At 39.0% G+C, this 22,130-nt stretch overlaps 1 protein-coding gene across 3 annotated transcripts in view; it reads left to right on the plus strand.

Moving 5' to 3' along the window:
- The first annotated feature begins 1,438 nt into the window (after positions 1-1,438).
- The window catches only part of PPP2R2C (protein phosphatase 2 regulatory subunit Bgamma), a 201,900-nt gene continuing 181,208 nt past the window's right edge, over positions 1,439-22,130 (plus strand). The window contains exons 1-2 of one of the 3 annotated variants that reach the window (XM_075040841.1): positions 1,439-1,575; positions 1,762-1,842. In XM_075040841.1, coding sequence (XP_074896942.1) covers positions 1,560-1,575; positions 1,762-1,842 — 97 coding nt within the window. In that variant the 5' untranslated portion in view covers positions 1,439-1,559. The remainder of the gene's footprint in view (positions 1,576-1,761; positions 1,843-22,130) is intronic. The other 2 variants (XM_075040849.1, XM_075040868.1) reach the window with 2 other exon arrangements.

Raw genomic sequence — 22,130 nt, forward strand, 5'->3', positions numbered from 1 at the left:
CTAAAGGCATCAGGAGGGTCTTCACTTGCTGCAAAATGGGGTGAATGTAGGTCTATCAAGTAGAATTTATGCCAAAAATAATGCTTCCCCACCATTTACATACTGTTTCACAAACAGCAAAAAGCTAGATGGAGGAGCCAGTGTAATTGTGCCATGACAGCTGCCTACATTGATATTTTATCCTCTTGTTGGCTCCTAATCTCTTAGTATGGCTTGATTATAGTCTTCCTGTATCATTTCTTAAGCTTTTCTCATTTGCCCATACAAAGCATGTTTGCTCTCTTTTGACACGAGCTGTGCTATATGTGGGCCTCTGACACTGTCACCTCAAAAAGACAGAAGATGTAGGCAGGATGCTGCCAGCTATAAGCTAAGCAGTCACAACTGTGCTGAATTAAATATCAAGAAAGTCACCTGGTGAAGAGAACAGTTAACGTACCTTTGCATTTCCCTCCTGTCGTGTTTTTGGGGTGGGCGTCTGAAAGAATAAGGGCATTCATTAACACAAATTCACTCCAGCTGACTGTTTCGGTGTGTTAAAATTTGCCATTCCCCCAAAGGTTTTCCAGTGGAGACAAAGGTCGCTACACAGGACGCTTAAGCTTACTTGATAGCAGGTTGGCTTTCTTACTTACCTCTCACGGATGCTGTAAAGACAGCTGGCGGACCCACAGGGGTCTACGGACCAGATGAAAACCACTCTCCAGCCTTGCAGTGATTTCAGCCTACACAAAACCTGACAATTTACACGGCATTGGCAGCCTTTATCCGTAAGATTGCCTACTCGGCCTAGGGATGGTAAGAGAACTGAGCTGCATCTCGTGAGGAAGCCGCAGCTGCCCAGCGCTTGGTGCGGCGAGCCGGGAGAGGCCGTAGGGACGCTGGCGCGGGTGACACCGGCCAGGCCCTGCTGCGTGGTGTTCTCCGGGGGTTGCGCGTCCGGGCTCCTGGTGCGGCCGGGGAGACGCGCCCGTGGACGCCAGGCTGGCCGCACCGCAGGCACGCGTGGCCGAGGCGCTGTGGAGGGACGTGGCCCAGCCGGGGGCACCTGCTGGGGAGTTCGTGACTGAAGTTGAACCAACAGCTGGAAGGATCGCCTCCTCCGGGCCGGGGCGGGAGGAAGGCCAGGCTGTGGCGTCGCGTCGCATCCCCCCGCCGCCGCGGCCGGGGCTCGCCTCGGGCAGAGCGGCCGCCCAGCCCCGGCCCGGCCCGCCCCGCGGCGCCCCGCTGGGGACGGCCCTGCCGGCCGCCCCCCGGAACCCCGCCGCGGCGCCGGGGCCGCCCCGCGCCCGCTCACACCTGTCGGGGCCGCGGCAGGGCCGGCGGTGCCGGGCGCGGCGGGTCCTGGCGAGGCTGCGCCGCCTCCGCCGGGAGCTCCGGGCGGAGCCTTCCCTCCTTCCCGTCCTCCCTCCCCCGGCTCCCTCAGCGCCCCGAGGCAGCGCCGGTTGCCTGCGCCGCCCGCTCCGCTGGGAGAAGGAGGAGGCGCCCCGCGCTCCCGGCGCCGGGAGCGGAGCAAATAACAGTTCGGAGCGCTGGGCGCCTTTCGGAGGGCTACACCCATGTCCCACAAGCAGGGTATCTGGAAACGCTCTCCCTCCCCGGTCCCCTCGTCCCTCCGCTCCCTCCTCTGCCCCCTCCATCTCCCCTCCCCGCTCCTCCGGCTCTGGCTCTCCGCTCCGCCGCCCTCTTTCCCTTCTCCCGTCCCCGGCCCGCTCCGGCCCTGGGTGCCCCCGACTGACTGTGCCTTTCCTCCCTGCCCAGTTGGCGGCCCCCCAGGCGAGAGCGCGGTTGACTGGTGCCTCTACCAGCTCAATGGAGCAACCGAGTTTGAGGTCTCTGAAGGTGAGTACAGGGGTGCTGAGGTGGGGCACGTCCCCTCGACCGCCGCCCTGGCCGGCAGCGTGTGGAGAAACGTGGCTTGCTGGTGGGAGAGCGGCCGAGGCAGAACATGGCAGCCGCCCCGGGGCGTGGGGCCTGTGGGGCGTGGGAGATGGCGTGTGGGCCCAGGGCAGGAGGGGAGATGGGGTGGCAGGGGTGGCTGCCGATGGTTTGCATGCGCTGGGCCTCGTGTAAGTGTCTTGGCTGGTTTGGTTTTGGTTTCTTGGGAGAAGTTGGGTTTGGCAGCTAGCAGCCTAGGTGGTACCTGTCCTCTCGGCCTTGGTGTGGGTGGCAACTCGTGTGAGGGAGGCTGTGTAGTACCTGATGGAAAGTTTTCTGCCCCCCCACCCCCCTTTGAAGAGAGAGGTAACCTGGGAAGTTTTAGTGTTGAATATTCTGTGATCAGAAAAGGAACAGCCTTTGAGTGCCAGGACGAGAAGGTCTCCTCTCTGTCTCTGAACCACGTATGATTTTGAACATGCAGAGTATTTAAACTTAGGTGCTAACCTATATTTTTCAGTATGCCAGATGTGTAGTGTGCAGCATCCATGAGCATATTTCAGTGTCAGTTTTCAGTGAGTTAAGTGGAGCTAGGACCTCCATCTCGATGTTTTGGTCTGTTATGCATTTCTGAGAGGAGTGCATTTACTGTTTGTAAGGGCTTAAAATGCATCACAAGTTCAGCTGGGCTGAAAAACTTTCCAATACTGAGAAATACTGTAATAGATTGGCTTCAGGTTAGACATTAGGGAAAGCTTTTCAGCAGTGAAGCACTAGAATATTTGGGGCAGGTAGACAATGAAATCTCTCACTTGAGATACTCAAGGTTTGTTTCACAAACATAGGCTGAAGTCATAAAACTACAGATCTTGCCTTGGGGAAGGTATATAGACAATCTGTTCAAGGTCCTTTTTAGCTTTATTATCTGTGATGTGAAGTTTTGTGTTATGTCTTGTGTTTTGCTGTTTGGAGAAGTGATTTAAACCCCAGTGTACTAATAATAAGCTACAGCTTGAATAAGGCTTTGGACTAAGTTTAGTCCTTCCCCCGCACCCCCCAAATTATTCCATGGTGGTTTATATTTAATAGTGTGTGTAATTACACATGCTTGCTTACTAAAGCATTTCTCAAAATATGTTGTTATTTTTGTGTCTACATGATTTTTTTTTTTTTTTTTGTTTTAAACTGCATACCAAACCAGATGTGATGACGATAGGTGGGGGTGGAAATTACATCCGTGTGAGGGAGTGTAATGAGCGAGTGACAGCATTTCTTAGGCATCAAGGAATGTTGAAAACAAGCTTTAGGTTGGAATTTACTTTCATTTAAAGATTTGAATGAGTAGAATATGCTTCTTAACCTTATTTGTCTGGGTAAATACCAGTGTTTCAGTACTGCTTTGAGACTATAATGTTTTCTTCTCAACAGGTGTTTTATTCCTTTGATTTATTGGGTCATCTTTTCTCACATGACATAATTTTTTAAATTGGTGTGCTAACCCTGACTTCAGTTCTCTTTAACACTGGCAATTTATGGATGTGCAATTTTACTCCATGACTTAAATGGAAATCTTACATGTTTTCTCTTCTTTACTCAGCATGGGAATATGTGAAATTCAGAGAACAGGAAACAGGCTGAAGCAGTGTAATTTGGTCACACAAGTTATAGAATCAAAATCATCTGCAGGTAGTAAACCCTGTTTATGTTAATAGGATTATATATAAATATGACATGCATTTTCCAGAATATGTGTTGTCTATTAAATGCCACTGATATCTAGGAACACATGCAGCAATGTAATCAGCACACTTTGCAGAAGTGAAAAACAACAGTTAAAAGGAAGGACCACTGTGGTAGGTGGCTTAACCTCTTTTGCACGCCAGTGTTTTGGATAAAGTCTAAACCTATTGCTTTACAGAAGTTTGCCTCTAAAATAGCTTAAATTACACAGAGCCAAACAGAATCCTTAGCTTAAAATGGATTTTTCCTATGATTTCCAATGCAGATTTTTTTTTTTTCCCTACCATTATCCCAGTTCTTTTTACATTTCAGAAGGGCCACAACTGTTGTGATTGCAGCTGCATTGGTTAAGACCACCTAACCAATGGACAGAAGGACTAATTAATCTATATTAAATATTATTGTGTGTTTATTTATCTAGATATATAGCTGTATAGGTAAACATTTACATATTAATTTTCTAATATTCTATATGCCCAGAGTCCTCTGGGCACCTGTTGCTGCTTTTGCTATTGAATGCATGCAATGGCCTTGCGGTACTCTTGTCAGTTAGACTTCAGAATTGTGTTCAGTGACATTTCTGTCTTAGACTAGGAAAGAAAATTATTCTTTTTCCAAAAATAGATATGTTAGATGAAAAACATTCATTTACATAACAGAAAAGCAAAATTGCATATTTCAAATGCAAGGAAAAATAGAGCATAGTAAGTAAAACATCACAATCAAAGCCAAGATAATCATGTTTGATTTAGTCTTGCTGCCTTGAAACAAAACCCTATTTCAAATATTGCTACTTCTATAATTAACGTCTAAGTGCAAAATATGTTTTATTCATGGTAAAGATCTCAAAGCACTTAGCTCACGTTACATGCAGCCTCACAAAAGCTGTATGAAGAACAGTATTAGAGTATCCATTTGCAGGGTAGGAAAATGAAATATGAAAGTTAGGATGTGATTTTTTTTTTTTTTTTTTTTTTTTTTTTTTTTTTTTTTTTTGTAGAAGCTGAATGTCAACTATTAAGCAGTTAGTACTTGGGACTTCTGTAAAGTCAAGTCTGGTACTTTTTGCCCAAACTACTTAGTGGACTGTTAACAGAACTGCTTATTCCAGACCCTTTGCTTTAAGTTCCCAATCACATTAACTTCTTGCAAACTTTGTATAAGTTAAAGCACGTTTGAAATATTTTATGCTGTGAATTCTAAGCTGGCATTATGTTATTCTAGATAGCATTACATTCAGTAATGATTATATGGTTAATGAAAAGATTGAGTCAAAAATCATATTTTTAGTTTTCACTCTTTTAAGTTAGCTCATCAGAGACTTGAAATTGGTTTACAGTGTAAATTTTCTTTTCATCCATTTTGTAACTTTATGCTCCTGCGTGGCTGAAAGCCCTGTTAACTTTAGTGCCTTGTGAATTGTGAACTTTCCTGTTACTTACCTTCTGCTGCTCTAACATTCTCTTTTATTTCTGAGTGATTTAAAGAGAGATTTATTGAGAAGACGGATAATATACTATTTTGTTGTAAAGGTATGTTTGAATAATGTACCATTTGAAGAAACTAGAGGACTTGCGAACTGATGAATATGAGTTAATCGCTGTCAGATTTACCTCCAGTAGCTTTTTGTTTACTGTAGTTTTCAATCAGAGATAGTAAGTCTGGAATTGGTTCAATACTGTTTTTTCCATTATTACATGAATGCCATGAAAAGCGATGTGATTGCACAAGCTTACAACTCAAGTAATGTCCTTGTGAGTCACGCCTTCATTAGTAAGGTCTAATTAAATAGGAAGTCTCCATCTGTAGATGCTTTTGCATCTCAGTCCTTTTTTGGCTGAACCAAACAATTGATTTTTCCTCGGCCTCTTATAAAAAGGCATGGTAGCAACTCTCTTCTTAACACTTGACAGTTTGCCAACATTTCTTTCGAAGTATGATCACCACGAATGGATGTATTTCCATGAGGCCTTAGTTGGATGGATATGCTTTACAGTTCTGTGCTCCTAGTTGTCGAATTTGGAGATGCAGTGAAGTGAACTGTACCTCTTCTGCACCCTACAACTCTGGGTTTCTTCAAAGGACACCAAGGTGCTTGGAGGGGACTGCCATACCCCTTGTCTCACGCCGGCATACGTTTAGGACACTACCAGCTTGCATACAGCACTGCAACGTGCGTCACAGGGCTCGCGTGCACCCTGCTATACCCTCTGATGTCATGTAGGTGGATGACACTATTATTCCAGTCCTACTTTATACATCCCTGTTTATACATTCAGCAACTCCCTGTATTTCATCCCTCCTTATTTTACAGTCACTTATGTTGGTGTTTGGTTGGTTAACTATCACTGATGTCTGGGAGCTGCTGCAGTGCAGGGAAAGGTTTATCATCATACTTTGCTCCCATGATGACATCATATGGGGCTGTGTAAGACCAGACCTGGTGAATCACTCTTCACAAGAAAATGTGGAAATAGAGCTTCTATTTGTTGCTGCGCAATCTGATGTTAAGTTATGAAAAGTTCAGCATGATAGACAAAGAGGAAGGATTAAGGTATATTGAAATTATTCATATGACAGCTTTGTTTCTAGTGATACTTATCTACAATAATAGTCCATTTTGTGATATTTTTATCTGTTGTTTATGTAGTCTTTGTTTATACATGGCATGAGTTTCGTAAGAGTCTTTCATACAGATATTTCTGTAGATTAGTATAAAAAAAGAATTCTTGAATGACATTAAAATACTGGAAAGTGTAGGTACTTGTTATGAAAAGGAAAAGGTGAGTGACTTATTTACATTTCTCATTTGTCGTTTCCTAATTTTATGTTTTCATTAAGAGTTGGTTTGATTTTTATGGAATAAATTAATTTAAATACATTAGGATGACTTAATTGCGATGATTTATAAAATCCTTGCTTTCGTATTGTTTCTATTGGAACTTAATATGGGTGCTAGAGTATGTTTTCTCCTAAGAGTCATTAAGTGTCATTTGACCATAAAACAAATACTTTGTTAATTATTTTCTTTTGTAAATATGTGACTGAAGACGTTGGCTCCTTTTCAGTAACCTGAAAAATGGTGTTGCTGTTTGGATGAAGCTTGAAAAACAAACTAAGTTTTTCTTTCTAACCAGGTTTTTCAGATTTTTCTGCCCTCTTCAAGGACTTCACTCACCCCCTCTAACATGCTGTACTTGTTTAGCTAATTCTCTGGCTCTTTTGATGCCAGAAGTTGCAGCCTTCATCATCTCAGTTTCCAGGATGTGGTCTTCAGCCAATTGCCTTTTTACTCTCTAATCGCCAATTGATCCTTTTTCTTTTCTTCCAGTCCGCCCCTTTTTAATATCTTTACACACATAGTCTGTTGGGTTTTCTAGTTTCTGTTTCTGGTGGTTTCCTCACCTTTGGTTTTACTTTCCCACTGTCCTCTGTAACTCTTCTCTCTGCTAAGGGGATTGCAGGGGGTCGCAGCCCATTGACTGTTGCAGGGTCTGGCAAAGGGGTCTCCCCTCTGTGTCACTGGAAGTCTGCCATTTGCAGCAGGTGCCTGCACAGCAACTCTTAGCTCTTTTCCCTCCGTCCCTCACTATTTCCAGGTCTACAAGGCTTACCATTTTATATGATCCTTTCAATTCCATCCAAATAACACCTGGCAGTTTTGGTTTTATCTGTGCTTGAATGATCAGAATTTCCTTGGGTATTTCAGTTGGCAGCATTCTTTGATGCACTTGCTATACATATCATGAAAGACGAAATCACACTGTTGTGTGCCTGATTTTGCGGGTATTAGCAAGTCAAAAGTCGTGCTTTCAAGTTATCTAGTCCAGAATGTAACAGGGATGTCTTTTATGCTCCCTCTTGCTCGTTAAATATGCAATAATTTAATTTATGTCATAATTTTGTTATAAACAATAACACTGATGAAGTAAACAGTGATTTCATTTGGGCCACAACTTTGCCATTTAGACTAATTTTTGTATTTAAGTCAAACATTATCATTCAGCTTGAATGGTGATGGACAATTTAAAGAGTATAGAATTGCCTGTGGTTCCAGCTGAGATGCAGAAAAATCACCAGGTCTTCACAAAGCCCCCTTTTCCATTATAGGTCAAGTCAGAAAGCCAGGGTTCCTTTATGGAGCTGAGTTTTATATGAGGGTAAAGAGTACCCATTTTCTGATCTTTCCAATTCCAGTTTATAAATGTGTGCAGAAATTGCCCAAGCTGTCTTGGAGAATATCTGAATAGCTGATGTGCAGACAAGTTTTTCCTATTGTGCAGTTTTTTTTCTGTATGAACCTGTCAAAACTGAAAGAAATTTCAAAAAGATAAGATTCTTCTGTTTTAAGAATTAAAACCCAGAAGCTTAACTTCTGCAAATAGGAATTTACAAGTCATATTGCAGGCAATACAGCTGGGAAAGTGACCTGTTTTTAATATTCTTATTTATTAGTTCTTTTCTGTAAAATGCATTTTTCAGTAAAATGCAGAGAGTCAGTATCTTTTGTTTTGCATGTTTGCACTGTCTGATGAAAAAATTCTAAAATGATATTAAACTATTCAGGGGGATTTCAGCTACCTTTCTCTCCAAATATGCTACTCAGATATAAACTCCTTATTCAAAATAATGGTCAGTAGCTCGCACCTTTATAAGCCTCTCTGTGATTGCATAATGGTATATGAAAAAAACCCCAAATAGTGAAAGGTGTTATTTACTAGCCAAATTCTGCATCTTGCCATTTAAGTTCAATTGTCATTGTTTGGTGCTCCAGAAGAGGGAGCTACCTCACAAAGTTCTAGTTTTAGCAGTTTTGAACTTGACAAAGTCTCCTTTAAAACACCCCATGGATTTTTTTTTTTTTTTTTTTTTTAAGGCTGAATCCAGAGATTTCAGGTGATGCCTTTTTGGTCACTCAGTTCATAGTTTGCTGATTTCTAAGGACATCCTTAGAGACTTAGTTCTTTGATTTCCTTTGGTTTTCAGTATCAGTTCAGTGTTTGTCTTTAAACATTCCATTTATATAATGTCCTAAAACCTTTGGTTGATACAATGATTACAGCCCCTTTTATTTAATCTGCTGAGTCTTTTTAAACATAGATGTTTCTGACTAGCATGCCATGGATGTTTATAGACGTTTTCTGTAGTATTCAGGAAGAACTTTGTGGTGGCTGGCCTTCTTCAGTGCAACTCCATCTCAGACGGAGGTGGCTTCTGGGCCATTGTACTATTTTTTCCTGTGTAAGGGGTGTTTCTTCTGTTTGTTCCAGTAAGCGGATACAGATAGTATTTTGAAAATAGCAATATATAAGTAAAATAGCAAAACTAATGCGTGCACTATGATGTGCTTTCTCGGTCTGTCTTTTTTTTTGTTGTTTTGAAGAACCACAGTGCAATTTATAATGAGTTAATATACCATTTATGGGCTATGAAAGTAAAGGACCATGAGGTACTGAGAGAAGGCATGGATGATCCTGATGGTCAGGAAGGAGACCAGACTTTTCTGGGCATATTTTGAAGTGCATGATTTAGCTAGGTTCTGGTATTTGTTGGTTGGTGGAACTCTAGATTGCTACCTGCTATAATGATAAGTCTTGTCAAAGCTATCATACTTCCAGGTTAATGTTGGTCATTTTGTGTTAAGAACTGATGCAGTGATGTGATTTCGTTTCCTAAGGTAACTGGAATACTGAGAAACAGGTGAGTCTTTTTCCAACTGAGTAATATGTTTCCTGTATTTTTGTCATTAAGAGCTAAGGAGAATACTCCTAGTATTATGATGCTTGTCTTTGTTTTTCATCAAGAAGAGTGAATACAGCACCGTGCTGCTTATTTCTTTGTGGTTGATCACCCTTATACCTTTCATGCAAATTTTGAGGTGTCAATGGAGCCTTTTTTTCTGGAGATAAATACAGGATAGTAAAAGTCCTTGTAGTGCTACTGAAGGGGGAGAATGAAACATTTCATTTGTTACCAACATTGAATACTGCTGCATGTGGTAGTACCCTGCTGTTGACTTACTGCAGACTTCCTGTTAGTAAACCTTTAAATATGACTGCTTTCACGGAGAGTACCACTGGATTCCATTCATACCTTTACGTGGTATTGTCATGTGGTCTTCAGGTGACATATGCAAACTACTCTGTTTGAGCATTTAGACATTACATTAAGAAGTCATGTACAACATTCCAAAACATACGTGTACCAACATGAAGAACTGTGTGGCTTATTTTGTGTTATTTCATAAAATACTTTTGAAAATTCTTTATGTATTTTTTACATGTGCACAAACGTACACACACGCACACTTTTTTCTTATGTTCATGGAAGATTTGTATAAAAATCAAAGAAAGTTAAATTAGATCAATGTACATGTGTTTGACTTTTTCTTCCTTCAGGAGGTTTCAGAATAAGTACATAAATACTATTTGTTTTATATACATAATATTTTGCATGTGTGTGAATCATGCTGTTATAGTTCAAATATATAGTATTTTAAAATATTTGTATGTTCTTGAAACTAATGACCTATCTGTATGTTTTTAAGTCTTCCATTAAATACAATTTCTTTTTAGAATGCATACACTCCCCAGATGTTTTGGCTATGTTTATTTACGAGCACATTTTATAGAGGCTCATGTCACAGCAAATAGAGTTGACAGTTGGGCTGATTGCAGGAAAATGCAAAATGTTAGCCTCGTAAATCTTTCTCTGCCTGTTGCATTGTGTAATTTTTACAAAATATTCAGAAGTATGATGCAAGAGACAGTTTCATTATTTTAGTTGGAACCATTTTGGTATTGCAGTTAAAGATGATGTATTCAATTCAGAGGCAATTATGTCTAGACAGTAACAGGGGCCATTGATTTGATGTTCTATTCAGAGAGAGGGCATGTGTCATTCAAAAGGGAGTTGTAAAACTATTTAGCACGGTTGCATTGTTAGTGATGTGCCTTTCCATTTCAAACAAGTACCATAACTAATTACTGTATTTAGTAAAGTCTTCTTGGAATACTGAAATGAAAATAACCCACAATTTCTTTGGGAGATAGGAATTATATTAATACTCCTTCTCTTTATACTCAGAATAAACTCCTGTGTTATGACTAGACTCAAAGATGCAAAGTAGAAGTGTTATTCTTGCAAGACTGAATGGTTTCTTGTTAGACCTGTCTTATTGAGTAATGCTTCATGATCTTTGAAATTTTTAATACAGACTGGTTTTTGTTGATATCTGTTTTTGTCCATCAGATAACTCTTATTTTTGAAGGTTCTCTGATAAGCTCTTGTGGTAGCATTATAAACTCTGCTTTGAAATTGAGTGTTTATTCTGGAAATACTCCATGCTTCAGATTTTGTTTATCTGCAAGAAGCCCAAGTTGGAGTCCTTCATAATGATATGCAAAGTAGATATAATCAATTTAAAATAAGAATAAGCTCACATTTTAAGAATAATTATTTTTCACACACTACAATTTGAAAAATTCAAAATGTGCTTTTTTTTTCCTTTGATGTTTTTCATGTGAACAGATTTTTTTTGTTTCTTAAGCTTGGCAAGCTGTTACTTCCAGTTCATGCTGTCTCCTCTATTCTAAAGCAGGAAAGCACAGCCATATTTCACTTTGATTGCTTTTCCTGAGTTTCTTGGAGATTTTGCTCCCTAAGCACACTTGCCCTAGTGGAATGTCCACCTTTTCTAAGTGGAAGCTAAGGAGTCCTTGCAGGTCTGCCAAGTGCATTTAGAGTGTAGCTGTACATTGAAGTTTCTTCAGAAAGGTGCCACTGTGCCTCAGGAACTTTGTGACTTTATGTCGCTTTTTGATTTCCCCCTCTCCTCATGCTCTTCCACAGTAATTAAAAATCTTACTTAAAATGTAATACCTATGGTGACTTTTCTGGAAGTAGCAACTGTGCAATGCAATTTATTTCAGTTTAAAAATACTGCAATATTAACTTGGTATTTCCGATTTTTAATCTGATGATTTTAGAGGCATAATGTTCAGTGCAATTCCAAAAATAGAGACATGTGTTAAAGGACTTGACTCTCTTTTCCTGATGATGTCAAAACAAAATAAATGTACTAGTGGGGAAATAGTAAAAAGAATATTTTGGGTCAAGGAAACTGACCTCGAAGTTTGAGCTTCTTGATTCTACCATGAGACAAATCACCTCTGCTAAAGAACATCTGTAGTATCAGTAAGAGGCTGTCTCTCTCTCTCCTATGCTGAGGTGAATCTCTGTAGTGGCTTGTGACCTATATTACACGTCAAATGTCAGTCCTCAATACTCTTATGGCAGAAATCTCTTCCTTTTACGGCATGTTCATAAAGTACCCAGAGCAATGCCTGTGCTGACTGTGGCTAGGCAGTACTGACTTTGACAGCCCTGTCACGCTTGCAGAGCACACTCACTTACAAAGAAGCTGCAAAGCATCTGACAAATGTGTATATATATATATATCCTCTCATCAAATGCCTGAAAGAAAGCATATACTCAAACCCTATGGTCAAAAAGTTGAACAAATAAAGGAAGATTGCAACCCCAAAACTTTTATTGACATCATTGCGTACTACTGTTTCTATAGGTACTCTGCTGCATTTGACTCAGGTATTTTGTGGCTCTATTTTACTTCTTGTGTATGCAGTGTGAGAATAATTAGAGCTCTGTACTTCTCCAGACATGGAGCTGCGTGTTGTTTCTTTGGTAAGGATAGTTAAATACGTAATCATCGATGTACATTCCTTTTTCCTTTTCATGGAAAAAACCAGCAAATGCTTACCTATGTTAATGTAACATTTGAGTTCAGATGATAGCACAAGTCAAGAAATTCAAAGATATAGTTCCCACAGCAACCATAATTCAACCTCATTGCTGTGAAAGCACAAAAGCCCACACCAAATACCATGCAGAATACTGCATATATGCAAGTGTGTGAGATACAGTTGCTAGGAGAGCCATAAATTTTAATTTCCAGAGGTATTTATTTTCACATTTTATATCTATTATTATTATTATTTGTATTTTATTGAAACAGTGCAGTAATGAAAAACTCAGGAGAAGAGGCCAGTTGGATTAGTGTATCTTTTTGCTTTCTTGTAATGTACAAACAATAGATTATATTACTGTCTCTGCCTTTTTGTCAAGTTTCCTTTATTTCTAAGTGAGTAATACAGAATGTGAAATATAATCTGGCCTGCTTCCTTATCTGATTCTGTTTTTTTCTCTTTGTTTAGCCCTATTCCTGAACTGCAGCTAATGAGGTCAATTCGTTTGCCTATCAAGGATAAATAAACCAGATATTTATCCGCATCTAGTCATACATCTTGTTATTCAACTGCATCCATAGCTTAAGGTTCCGTTATAAAATATCCCAAAGCATATGGAATATATTTCTTTTCAATATCTATTAGGATTCTTTTCGTTTCTTTGTTTGCCAGCTAAGTCTGCCAATTCCTTGATTTGGTCATGTTAGACATGTTTCATTATTATCACAGTTAGTGAAGAGGTGGAAGTGTCCTTGTTTTGAAATTTGAAATATGTGAATATTTCAACTATGGTACTTACTTGGCACAGAAAATGTTTTATAAATAATATTTACAGGATTTCCCGAAGTTGGTTGGCTGAAATATCTGTATGATATGTTTCTTAACCTTTCAGATCTGGGCAGTGGAGAGGGAGACTATGATGTTTGAAGATTGCTATATTAAGTCCCATTCCCATGGGTGATTATTATATCTGTAGCCTGGATTGAGCATTCATTATTATTTAAAAAAAAATTCTCTTTGACTGAGGCATATGCTAATACCTCATAATTTATTTGAAAAAAAAATCATAAGGTAAATGTGTCTCACCAGTCATTAAAAAAAAAAAAAAAAGAAAAAAAGGAAGTGACACAGGAAAGAAAGGTTAATGATAAGAGTTTCTCTTCAGTAAATGACAAAAAATTTAATTTGGACTTCATCTAGTTTCTACCAGACTGATTTTTCTCAGCCCTCCATCACATCCTAGCCTGCAATATGAGCCCTTTTATGGACAGTCTGGGCAGAGCTGAAAGACTGATTGGATGTAAAAATGTTCTCCTTGGGAAATCTTTGGATCCTGCCCTTCCCAGATAGGCAATCTGCTCTAGGAAACCTGTTTTGACAGTGCCTGTTATCTCTGCTAGGCAGAGTCCTATAGGGACTATCACAGCCTACCTCAAAGCCAGGGTTAGGGGAATTCACTCTGCAGCCCACCGCCTTCCCAAAGCTTTGATTGTTCTGTTTCATTTCCTTCAAAAGCTAGTCATGAACTGCACTCGTTAATGTACATGGGTTTAAAATAAAGTTGTTAGTTTGTATGAAATGCAGGTTTCCTTCTGTAAGAATTTATAATCTGAAGTTTGAACTCCATCTGAAAATTAAAACATTCCCAGTTGCTCAACAATTTGTTAATAGATAAATGCAGAAAGATGAGTTAAGTTCTGGCTACCATCTGATCAAGAGTTGGTCTAGTCATTCCATAGGGACTTTACTGTTTCTGAATTCTATGAAATGAGGAAGGGGACTGGGAATTGCAAATCATGGGAATTCTTCAAGGGGCAGGCAGAGTTCTGGAATTTGAGTGGTGTCCTGGTTTCAGCTGGGATAGAGTTAACTGTCTTCCTAGTAGCTGGTACAGTGCTATGTTTTGAGTTCAGTATGTGAAGAATGTTGATAACACTGATGTTTTCAGTTGTTGCTCAGTAGTGTTTAGACTATAGTCAAGGATTTTTCAGCTTCTCATGCCCAGCCAGGGCACCTGACCCAAACTGGCCAACGGTGTATTCCATACCATGGGACGTCCCATCTAGTTTAGGAACTGGGAAGCGGGGGGCAGGGATTCGCTGCTCAGGGACTGGCTGGGTGTCGGTAGGCGGGTGGTGAGCAATTGCCCTGCGCATCATTTGTACATTCCAATCCTTTTATTACTACTGTTGTCATTTTACTAGTGTTATCATTATCATGATTAGTTTCTTCTTTTCTGTTCTATTAAACCGTTCTTATCTCAACCCAGGAGTTTTACTTCTTTTCCTGATTTTCTCCCCCATCCCGCTGGATGGGGGGGGAGTGAGTGAGTGGCTGTGTGGTGCTTGGTTGCTGGCTGGGGTTAAACCACAACACCTGGGTAAAGAATGGATTCATGAGACTGTATGTACTGCTGAAACAAGACCCCCTTCAATAAAGTGAATACCTAGGATACAGGTTTTGTGTAAGAACTGCGTTGTGGTCATAAGCTTACATTGACATCCTGATGACATTTCTTGCTCCAGGGTATGTAGCTAATATTTTGGGGCTTCCTGAAGTGTGAATAGTTACAAGGGTGTTTTTATTTTCTTCTGTTTATCCTCTTACACCTAGTAGTTGCGGTGCTAGTATTTGAACTAACTAAACAAATAAGGGCAAACTTCAGTGGAAACAAAGAACTGCATTGGGATGACTAGAGGTAACTGGAAAACAGCAAAACATTCCATTTGAAATTGAGCTATTGTTAGTAAATAGTAATACATAAAGAGACACAGAGTCTAGAAAACACTAAATTTACATTCATGTTTCATTACAAGTTGATTAATAACAGTGTTGCTGGATGATTTGGTGCAGTGATGCACTGTTATTTAATACAACTAATCACTCTGCTTTTAGGCCCAGGGAAGTGAAATGCAAAGTTAATACTGCCAGGGATTACTGGTGATCTTGGAGACCTCATTTTGTTTCGAGAGGATGGGGATCCTGTGGGAGAGAATGACTGAGCAGGAAACTGTTTTCAGAGCAGTGGCAAAAGTTCCTGGTATTGTGAACAGGGTCATAGTTTCAACAGTTACTGCCATCAGAAGAGAAAGTTGGTGTAACTCTACTAATGTATGTGTTTTTCCTCAAACATGTATCTTCCTCTGTGTGCATATGGCCTGAGAGACATGGATTTCCTAATGGAATGTAGGAGTTTGATGAAAGTGGATGGCCATGTCACCTCACAGTTCTCAGTGGAGAAGAAAATCTTCCTCGGTGGGATTAAAACCATCTGCTTGTGTCATGGGCTGTTAGGTGTGAGATATGATTTGACTTTAATTTGTTAGTTGCCATTAGTAGATGGAGTGTTGGTATGTAGAATACGATGTCCCATCTGTTAGGGATTTTTGTCATTTCTCTTCATTTAAAAATATGTATTTTTGTCAATTACAATTAGCTGGAAAGAATTAATGAAAAGTTTTTGCAATTTTTTGGTTAAATTTTTTAGAATTTAGAGTATTTTACATCTATCTACAATCATTTATTCTGTCATCCAGTCAAAATTACCACAAAGATGTTTGAATTATACTTGTTAACTCTGATAGAAGTTTTGTAGAGGAGTTGGTAGTGCTCTGTTACTGAAGCTGGCAGTACACTTCCTTTTGCAGGATTGTATTTCCAGTTTCCAACTTTGACCAGCTCGTAACCATTGAGGCTAACAATAATTTTTTTCTGGTTTGCCTCAGACTGATTTTTCACAGAAAATTCTAGTCAAAACTATCTACTTGGCTTTTAGCATAAGCCTCACAAGAAAATGCCTGGTATCCTTTTGCCCATTAAAAAAAGAAATAATTCCATCAGCATTTCCTTTGAAAAGCTGTAGTACTTGCATGCTTTGAAGCAGTAACTTCAATTTGACAAGGTGAATATAGTCAATTTGACTATATTCAGGAGTGTCTTTCACTATCCCTGTGAATACCCACTCTGCTTTGACCACCAATCTATAAACCTCTGAAAAATGACAGTTCAAATAGTCTCATTTAAGTGTTGCTAGAGGTAGGTAGGTAGATTTTTTTTTTTTTTTTTCCCCTGTCAGTTCTGTATACAGTGAATGTTCCCCAGTGCAGAACTGAATTGACTTTTCTCTAATTGCAATTCTGGTCTGATTTGGATCAGACATGTTTTCTGGTATTAAAGTCATACAACTTTCTGTTCTCTTAAATGGCGATGGAGCTGTCTGTCTGGGGAGGGAGGCAGAGTAAAGGATGAACCTCTGTCTGTTTTGACAGTACAGGAACTGGCTGTCAAGAGTACCTTGGAAAAGGATACTTTGAGGGAGAAGGGATGGACCAGCACTGTGGAGCTTAGGTGGCAAGGAAATAAAAACTCTGAGTGTGTCGAGGAGACTTGTAGTACCTGGTAGTCATGGTTACGTGCTGGAGCTGCCTGAACAGAGACTGGAAATGGGGTGAAAGCACAGGAAAGGGCGTTACTAGAAGGGGAGGAGAGACTCAGAGATCAGTCTCCTGCATAGCCTAGAGTGCAACACAGCTTACTTGAGTACTGCTTCACTTCTGATGCTAGAAGTCTGCATGGCATCATTGCTAGCATCAGAAGTGAAGCAGTACTTGGGTAAGTATGTACGTACATTGGTAAGGTGCTTGTGGACCAGCTCTTTATTAAAAGCACAGACTGATAAGTTTCTATAGGTAGCAGTGACCTCCTTGGTTCAAGAGACAGGGAATGTTCCAGTTGACCTTATGATTTTAAAGTTGCAGGTGATCTGTGAAGGTATTAAGTTTCCTGTCATTTGATGGAATGTGTTTGCTTTTTTAAGAACTTGGAAATTTTATACCTTTGAATACCTTTTAAAGAACACTTCAGAATTGCCATATCAAGTGTGCAATTGCCTGTGCAGCCTAATTTAAATGCCCTATGTGTACACGTTGTAGTATAATAATTATATGATGAGTGCTGTTTTAATTTTCACCCTGTTGAGCAGATGAATCAGAGTAGTGAAATGAAGAAGGCTGTTTTGTAGAAGCCGTGTCTGATATATTGCAAAAATTGGAAGACATGTTGTTAGCATTTTGGAGGGCTGGAATCTATCACTGTCCCTGTAGTGAGGTTTCTGTGTAAGGTGAGAAGCAGCACACTTTCAAATGTGTTGGCCCTAATCATGTGGTTTTACTTCTTAGATATCTGGGTTGGGATGCTGAATTGCTGAGTAGACACTCTTCAACTGAAGTCAGTGGAAATCTGCCTGTACAGAAGGGTATAAACAATACAAAATATGTAAGGGATTAGGCCACATACTGAGCAGTATGGAGAAAGCAAGACAGCTGCAGGTGTGACATTGTGAGCTACATCCATTGTGTATGTTGAATAAAGTAAGGTAAAAAGTTTCAGATGATCCTAGAATGTACTGGTCACAGTGTTATGTACATTCTGGCATTTCTTCGTTTCTGGTTCTTTGCATTTGCACTGCTGGCAAATGACTTCTTAAAAATTGTGTGTATGGGGGAGGGAGAAAGAGAGATACTTCACATAATTAAATATTTTTTTTTTAATCAAAATGGTTTGTTTTACAGAAATGTTTATATGAAAAAGAGTATATTAAAGAAGTTGAAATAATTTCAATATCTTCCCTTGTAGTCTCTTTCTAATAAAAAAGAACAATAAATAGTTTATCATCTTAACTTTTTTCCAATTGCCTTTAACTACTTGAAGGTCCATACAAATAGAGAAAAACAACTGTGTGAACATAGAAAATAAAAATGAAAGGTACTGGAGGTTTTGAATAAATACTCACAAAGTGCTATAAAGACAAAAGTAAATGAAAGGAATATAATTTTAACAGGTCTATTTCAGATATAATAATGTTATGTCATTATTTTATGTGGTATTAAACTTATAGCAATAATTGTGAAAAAACCAGTCAAATTCAGACATCACACTTCACAGTAGACTAATAATATTTAAAGTTTAGAAAATCTGAACTCAGTCTCCATTTGTGAAAGCTTATGAGGCTTTGGACTCATTTCTAATTGAATGCAAAATGGAACTGAAGTGGGAGATGAATCTTTGGATTTAGATGAGAAATAAAAACCTTATTACCGGGTTCAGGATGTTGGCATACCTTCCTTTGCAACAGAGTTTCTCTGGTCCGCAATGGTGAATACTTAATACATACAGGAATGTAAGTGAAGGATCTGAAAACTAAGATACAACATAGCACTTGACTAATGCATTATGAAGAGGCATAAACAAATTAAACTAAACATTAAATTAGTGTTGCTTTCCTATTGTGTTTTTTCACTTGACTGCTAATTTGCAAAATCAGTAGATCTTGAGTATCTCTGTCATTATTACGAAGTCACAAGGTTCTATTGCAATTGTCTGTGGCTGATGATAATTAATATTTTAAAAATGCATAGTTATTTTGCTCTTTTTAAAAAAAGGAGAAAATCTTTCAAAAATGAGTTCTATCCTAATGGGAGTCAATTTAGAACCTACTGAATGTTACGGTAGAACTTTCATGGACTTCAGTAGGAGCAGAAATCTGGCTTTTCATATCAGTTCTTGCTGATGAGGCGATAGCTGTTTTTCTATAGGGAACAGTTGTAAAGTATTGCTGGAAACCATGAAGTAGTACCTGCTGTCTTTGTTCCCCTCTTTGGAGTGGGATTTGGGGATATAGAACATAGATACTTCTTCTTTCTGAAAATACTGAAATGTCTGTTAAATCACAGCTTTTCAAATCTTCCCAGAGGAGATTTGCTTAGGATTTTTTTTAATATATGTGGTAGATGACAAGTAATAAAATCAGAAGGGTTATTTGTTGTATCTTTATGGCTGAGTCTGTCATATTATGTTTTCAGACTTGTCAGTGGACAGTCAGCACTGCTGGAAGTCTCAGAGGTCAACATCTGAGCACTGTGGAATGGCTGTTTGTGCTGCTGATTGTAGAGAGGGGACTTAGGCTGCATTATGATGATTTACATTATTCAAACGGAAATTCTGATTGCTACAGCTCAGATGACTTATAACGTGACAGGCATGTCATGTATTTAATTATTAGATGTGCTGATAGAAGAAAGAGCTGGGGTGACAGAGGTGTAATATAGCACAACCAGTTCTGCAATGCGGGATGTGCTTGCTCTTACTAACTGCGTTGTTGTACTAGCCCACTGGGTCCCTTTGCCAGCCCATTTTGATGCAGCTGATCAGCTAATGGGAGATTTCTCTGTTTGGTTTTCCCAAAACAGGTGCAGTGATCTGGCTTTTAGCAAAGTAGCAATAAGTCACGTATAGAAGGAAAATCTAACTGGTAGGAGGTGAGTGTGTGGTAAGGTTTAAGCTCTGTGTCCTTCAAATACTGGGAAAATACAGCAACAGATGTGCAGGATTTAAACTGGTTGTTATTCTAGTGCTGTACATATACACTGATAATTAAAATGTAATTTTTACAGTGTCTTGAGTAGCAAAGAGTTTGATCTTCTTTGGTTTTTGTTCTTATATGTTGTTAGATATTTGTATTCTTCAAGGTATTTTTTCTTCTGAATTACATAACAATTTGTTCTGAATCTTATGCTTCATTTTTTTCTTATTCTTCAGTCTTTTTCGTTCTTTATTTACTATGGTTAGAACTGTGCCTGTAGCCACTTCTTTTTTCCATGTTGGCATGTAAAGGATGTTATCTTTTCTTGAGTCCCTCATAGTAACACTTGTACTTAACAGTCAACACGGTTTCTTTTCTTTATTCTAAGTTCTGTGGAAGTATGGTTTCAATGGTATGGGCTATCACAGGTCTTGTGTTTTGCGTTTTGCACAGAAAATGGAAACTGCTGACCTATGGCTGCAATTATACATTTTAACTGACTATAAAAAATACTTAAACTTTTCTTGAAGACATCATTTCTTTGCAGGCAGATAGGATTATTAAAACCATATATAATGAATGCAGGTCGCACCCGTACAAAATTGTGTCCAGCTCTGTGAAATCCTGTCAGTCTTTGGATCCAGTCAGAGATGCAGTTTAGTTCTTGTCAGACAATGATAGATGTGTCCAGTTGAGATGGGCTTTGTGCACATAGACCTCCAGAGGTGAAAAGCAGCTGTGCTGACCCACCACCTCAATCACCTCCAGATGCTCAGTATGATTCAAATTCCTGATGGCATCATGTGCAGAGAAATCTAGTCTAATTGTAACTTTACTGAGCACTACTCTGACATTATTTAAAACTCCCTTCTCAGCATGATACTGTGTAAATATATATACCAGGTTTTATGCAAAGACTCAGGGCTTAAGTCTCCAAGTATTTCTGAGTACACTGGATTTCAAGGGCAATTGTCTGCTTTCACTGTCATGGTGTTTTAAATATCAGGGACAACCTTTAATAGATTTTTAGAATCAGTTATTTTTTAAAAGAAATAACACAACCCTTATTTTACAGCTTTTTTCTATGTATACTGTGTACCTCTGCACCTTTGCTTTTGTTTAAAGAAGTGATGTGTGCCTTCAGCTTTTCTTGTTTTTGCACAGAATAAAAGAAAGTGTTTGCCATTTATGCTGATAGGAGGAAGAACATGAACTCTGTATTCTTTAGGGAAAACTCTAGCCATGTCTAGCTTGGAGAGTCCTTTAGGCCTGCTTATTTGGTGTGCTTACTGTGCCTCGTCTTGGTACTGAAATCTCTGACAGAACCATCAGAGATCAGGCAGGTGAAGATGTCAACACAAAACCCCAGCCCTTTGTGGATCTGTACATTTGTTTTCATATAAAAACCAAAATAGTTCCACTCAGGGCTAACAGTCTTTATAGCAATACTTATAATTCTATCTGTAGGCATTATCGAAGTCTTACATTAATTTGTAAAATGCTTTTTTGTTGCTCTTTTCCAGTCCTTTTATATAGCATATAATCTTCTGTGGGTAAACATGCCACAGAATATATATTTAATTGTACTGTCTGTTCTATTTTTTTTCTCTTAGTTTTATCATTTGTTGTTTGGCTAGACGTGCAGTATTTTACTGTGTTGATTACAGTTTTTCCACAGGGATATTTATGGATAAAATTTAGAAAATACTCTATAGTCGTAGATCAAATGTAGAGTATGAGCAGAATAGATACAGATTTTGCAGTTTTGTTTTTATTTAATTTGGATTTCATATATATATACAAATTAGGAAAACATTGTTATACTACCTAGGGGAGATGTGTATAAAATTAAAGGGTTGGAAACATTGTGCTCAGTGTAATTGCAAATTGTCACTACTTGAAAGTTAATGTTTTTATTAGTCAAGTTTAAAAAACAGCATGAAATTGATAGTAACTCACTATTGAAGGGAGGTGTTCAGTAACTTTCAAGAAAATTAACCCCTCCACACACACTTTGTTGTTGCCATTCTGTGCTAGAGAAAGTACTTAGGGAACCACTCTGGTGGTTCTGTGTAAAGTATGGCTGACATTGTTAGGGTACATGCAGTGAGTGACCTTTGATAAATTAGAGGCTATAGCTGGACTATTTTGATGACAGTTGGTATGCATTTGATCTATCTGATCTCTAATATTAAGATACTACTAAGATAATTTAAAAATAGCCAATATTTGAAATCTTTAGTCTCCTTTTTCATGATTTCATTTATGAAACCTTCTGTTGGCAAAATGCTTTGATGTCACAGCAACCAATCTTGCAGAGAGGCATGATCAGAAAAGGGGGATGATTTTAACAATTGTCATAGTTTAACCCCAGCCAGCAACTAAGC

The sequence above is a fragment of the Buteo buteo genome, chromosome 1, assembly GCF_964188355.1.
Source record: "Buteo buteo chromosome 1, bButBut1.hap1.1, whole genome shotgun sequence".
NCBI lineage: Eukaryota > Metazoa > Chordata > Aves > Accipitriformes > Accipitridae > Buteo > Buteo buteo.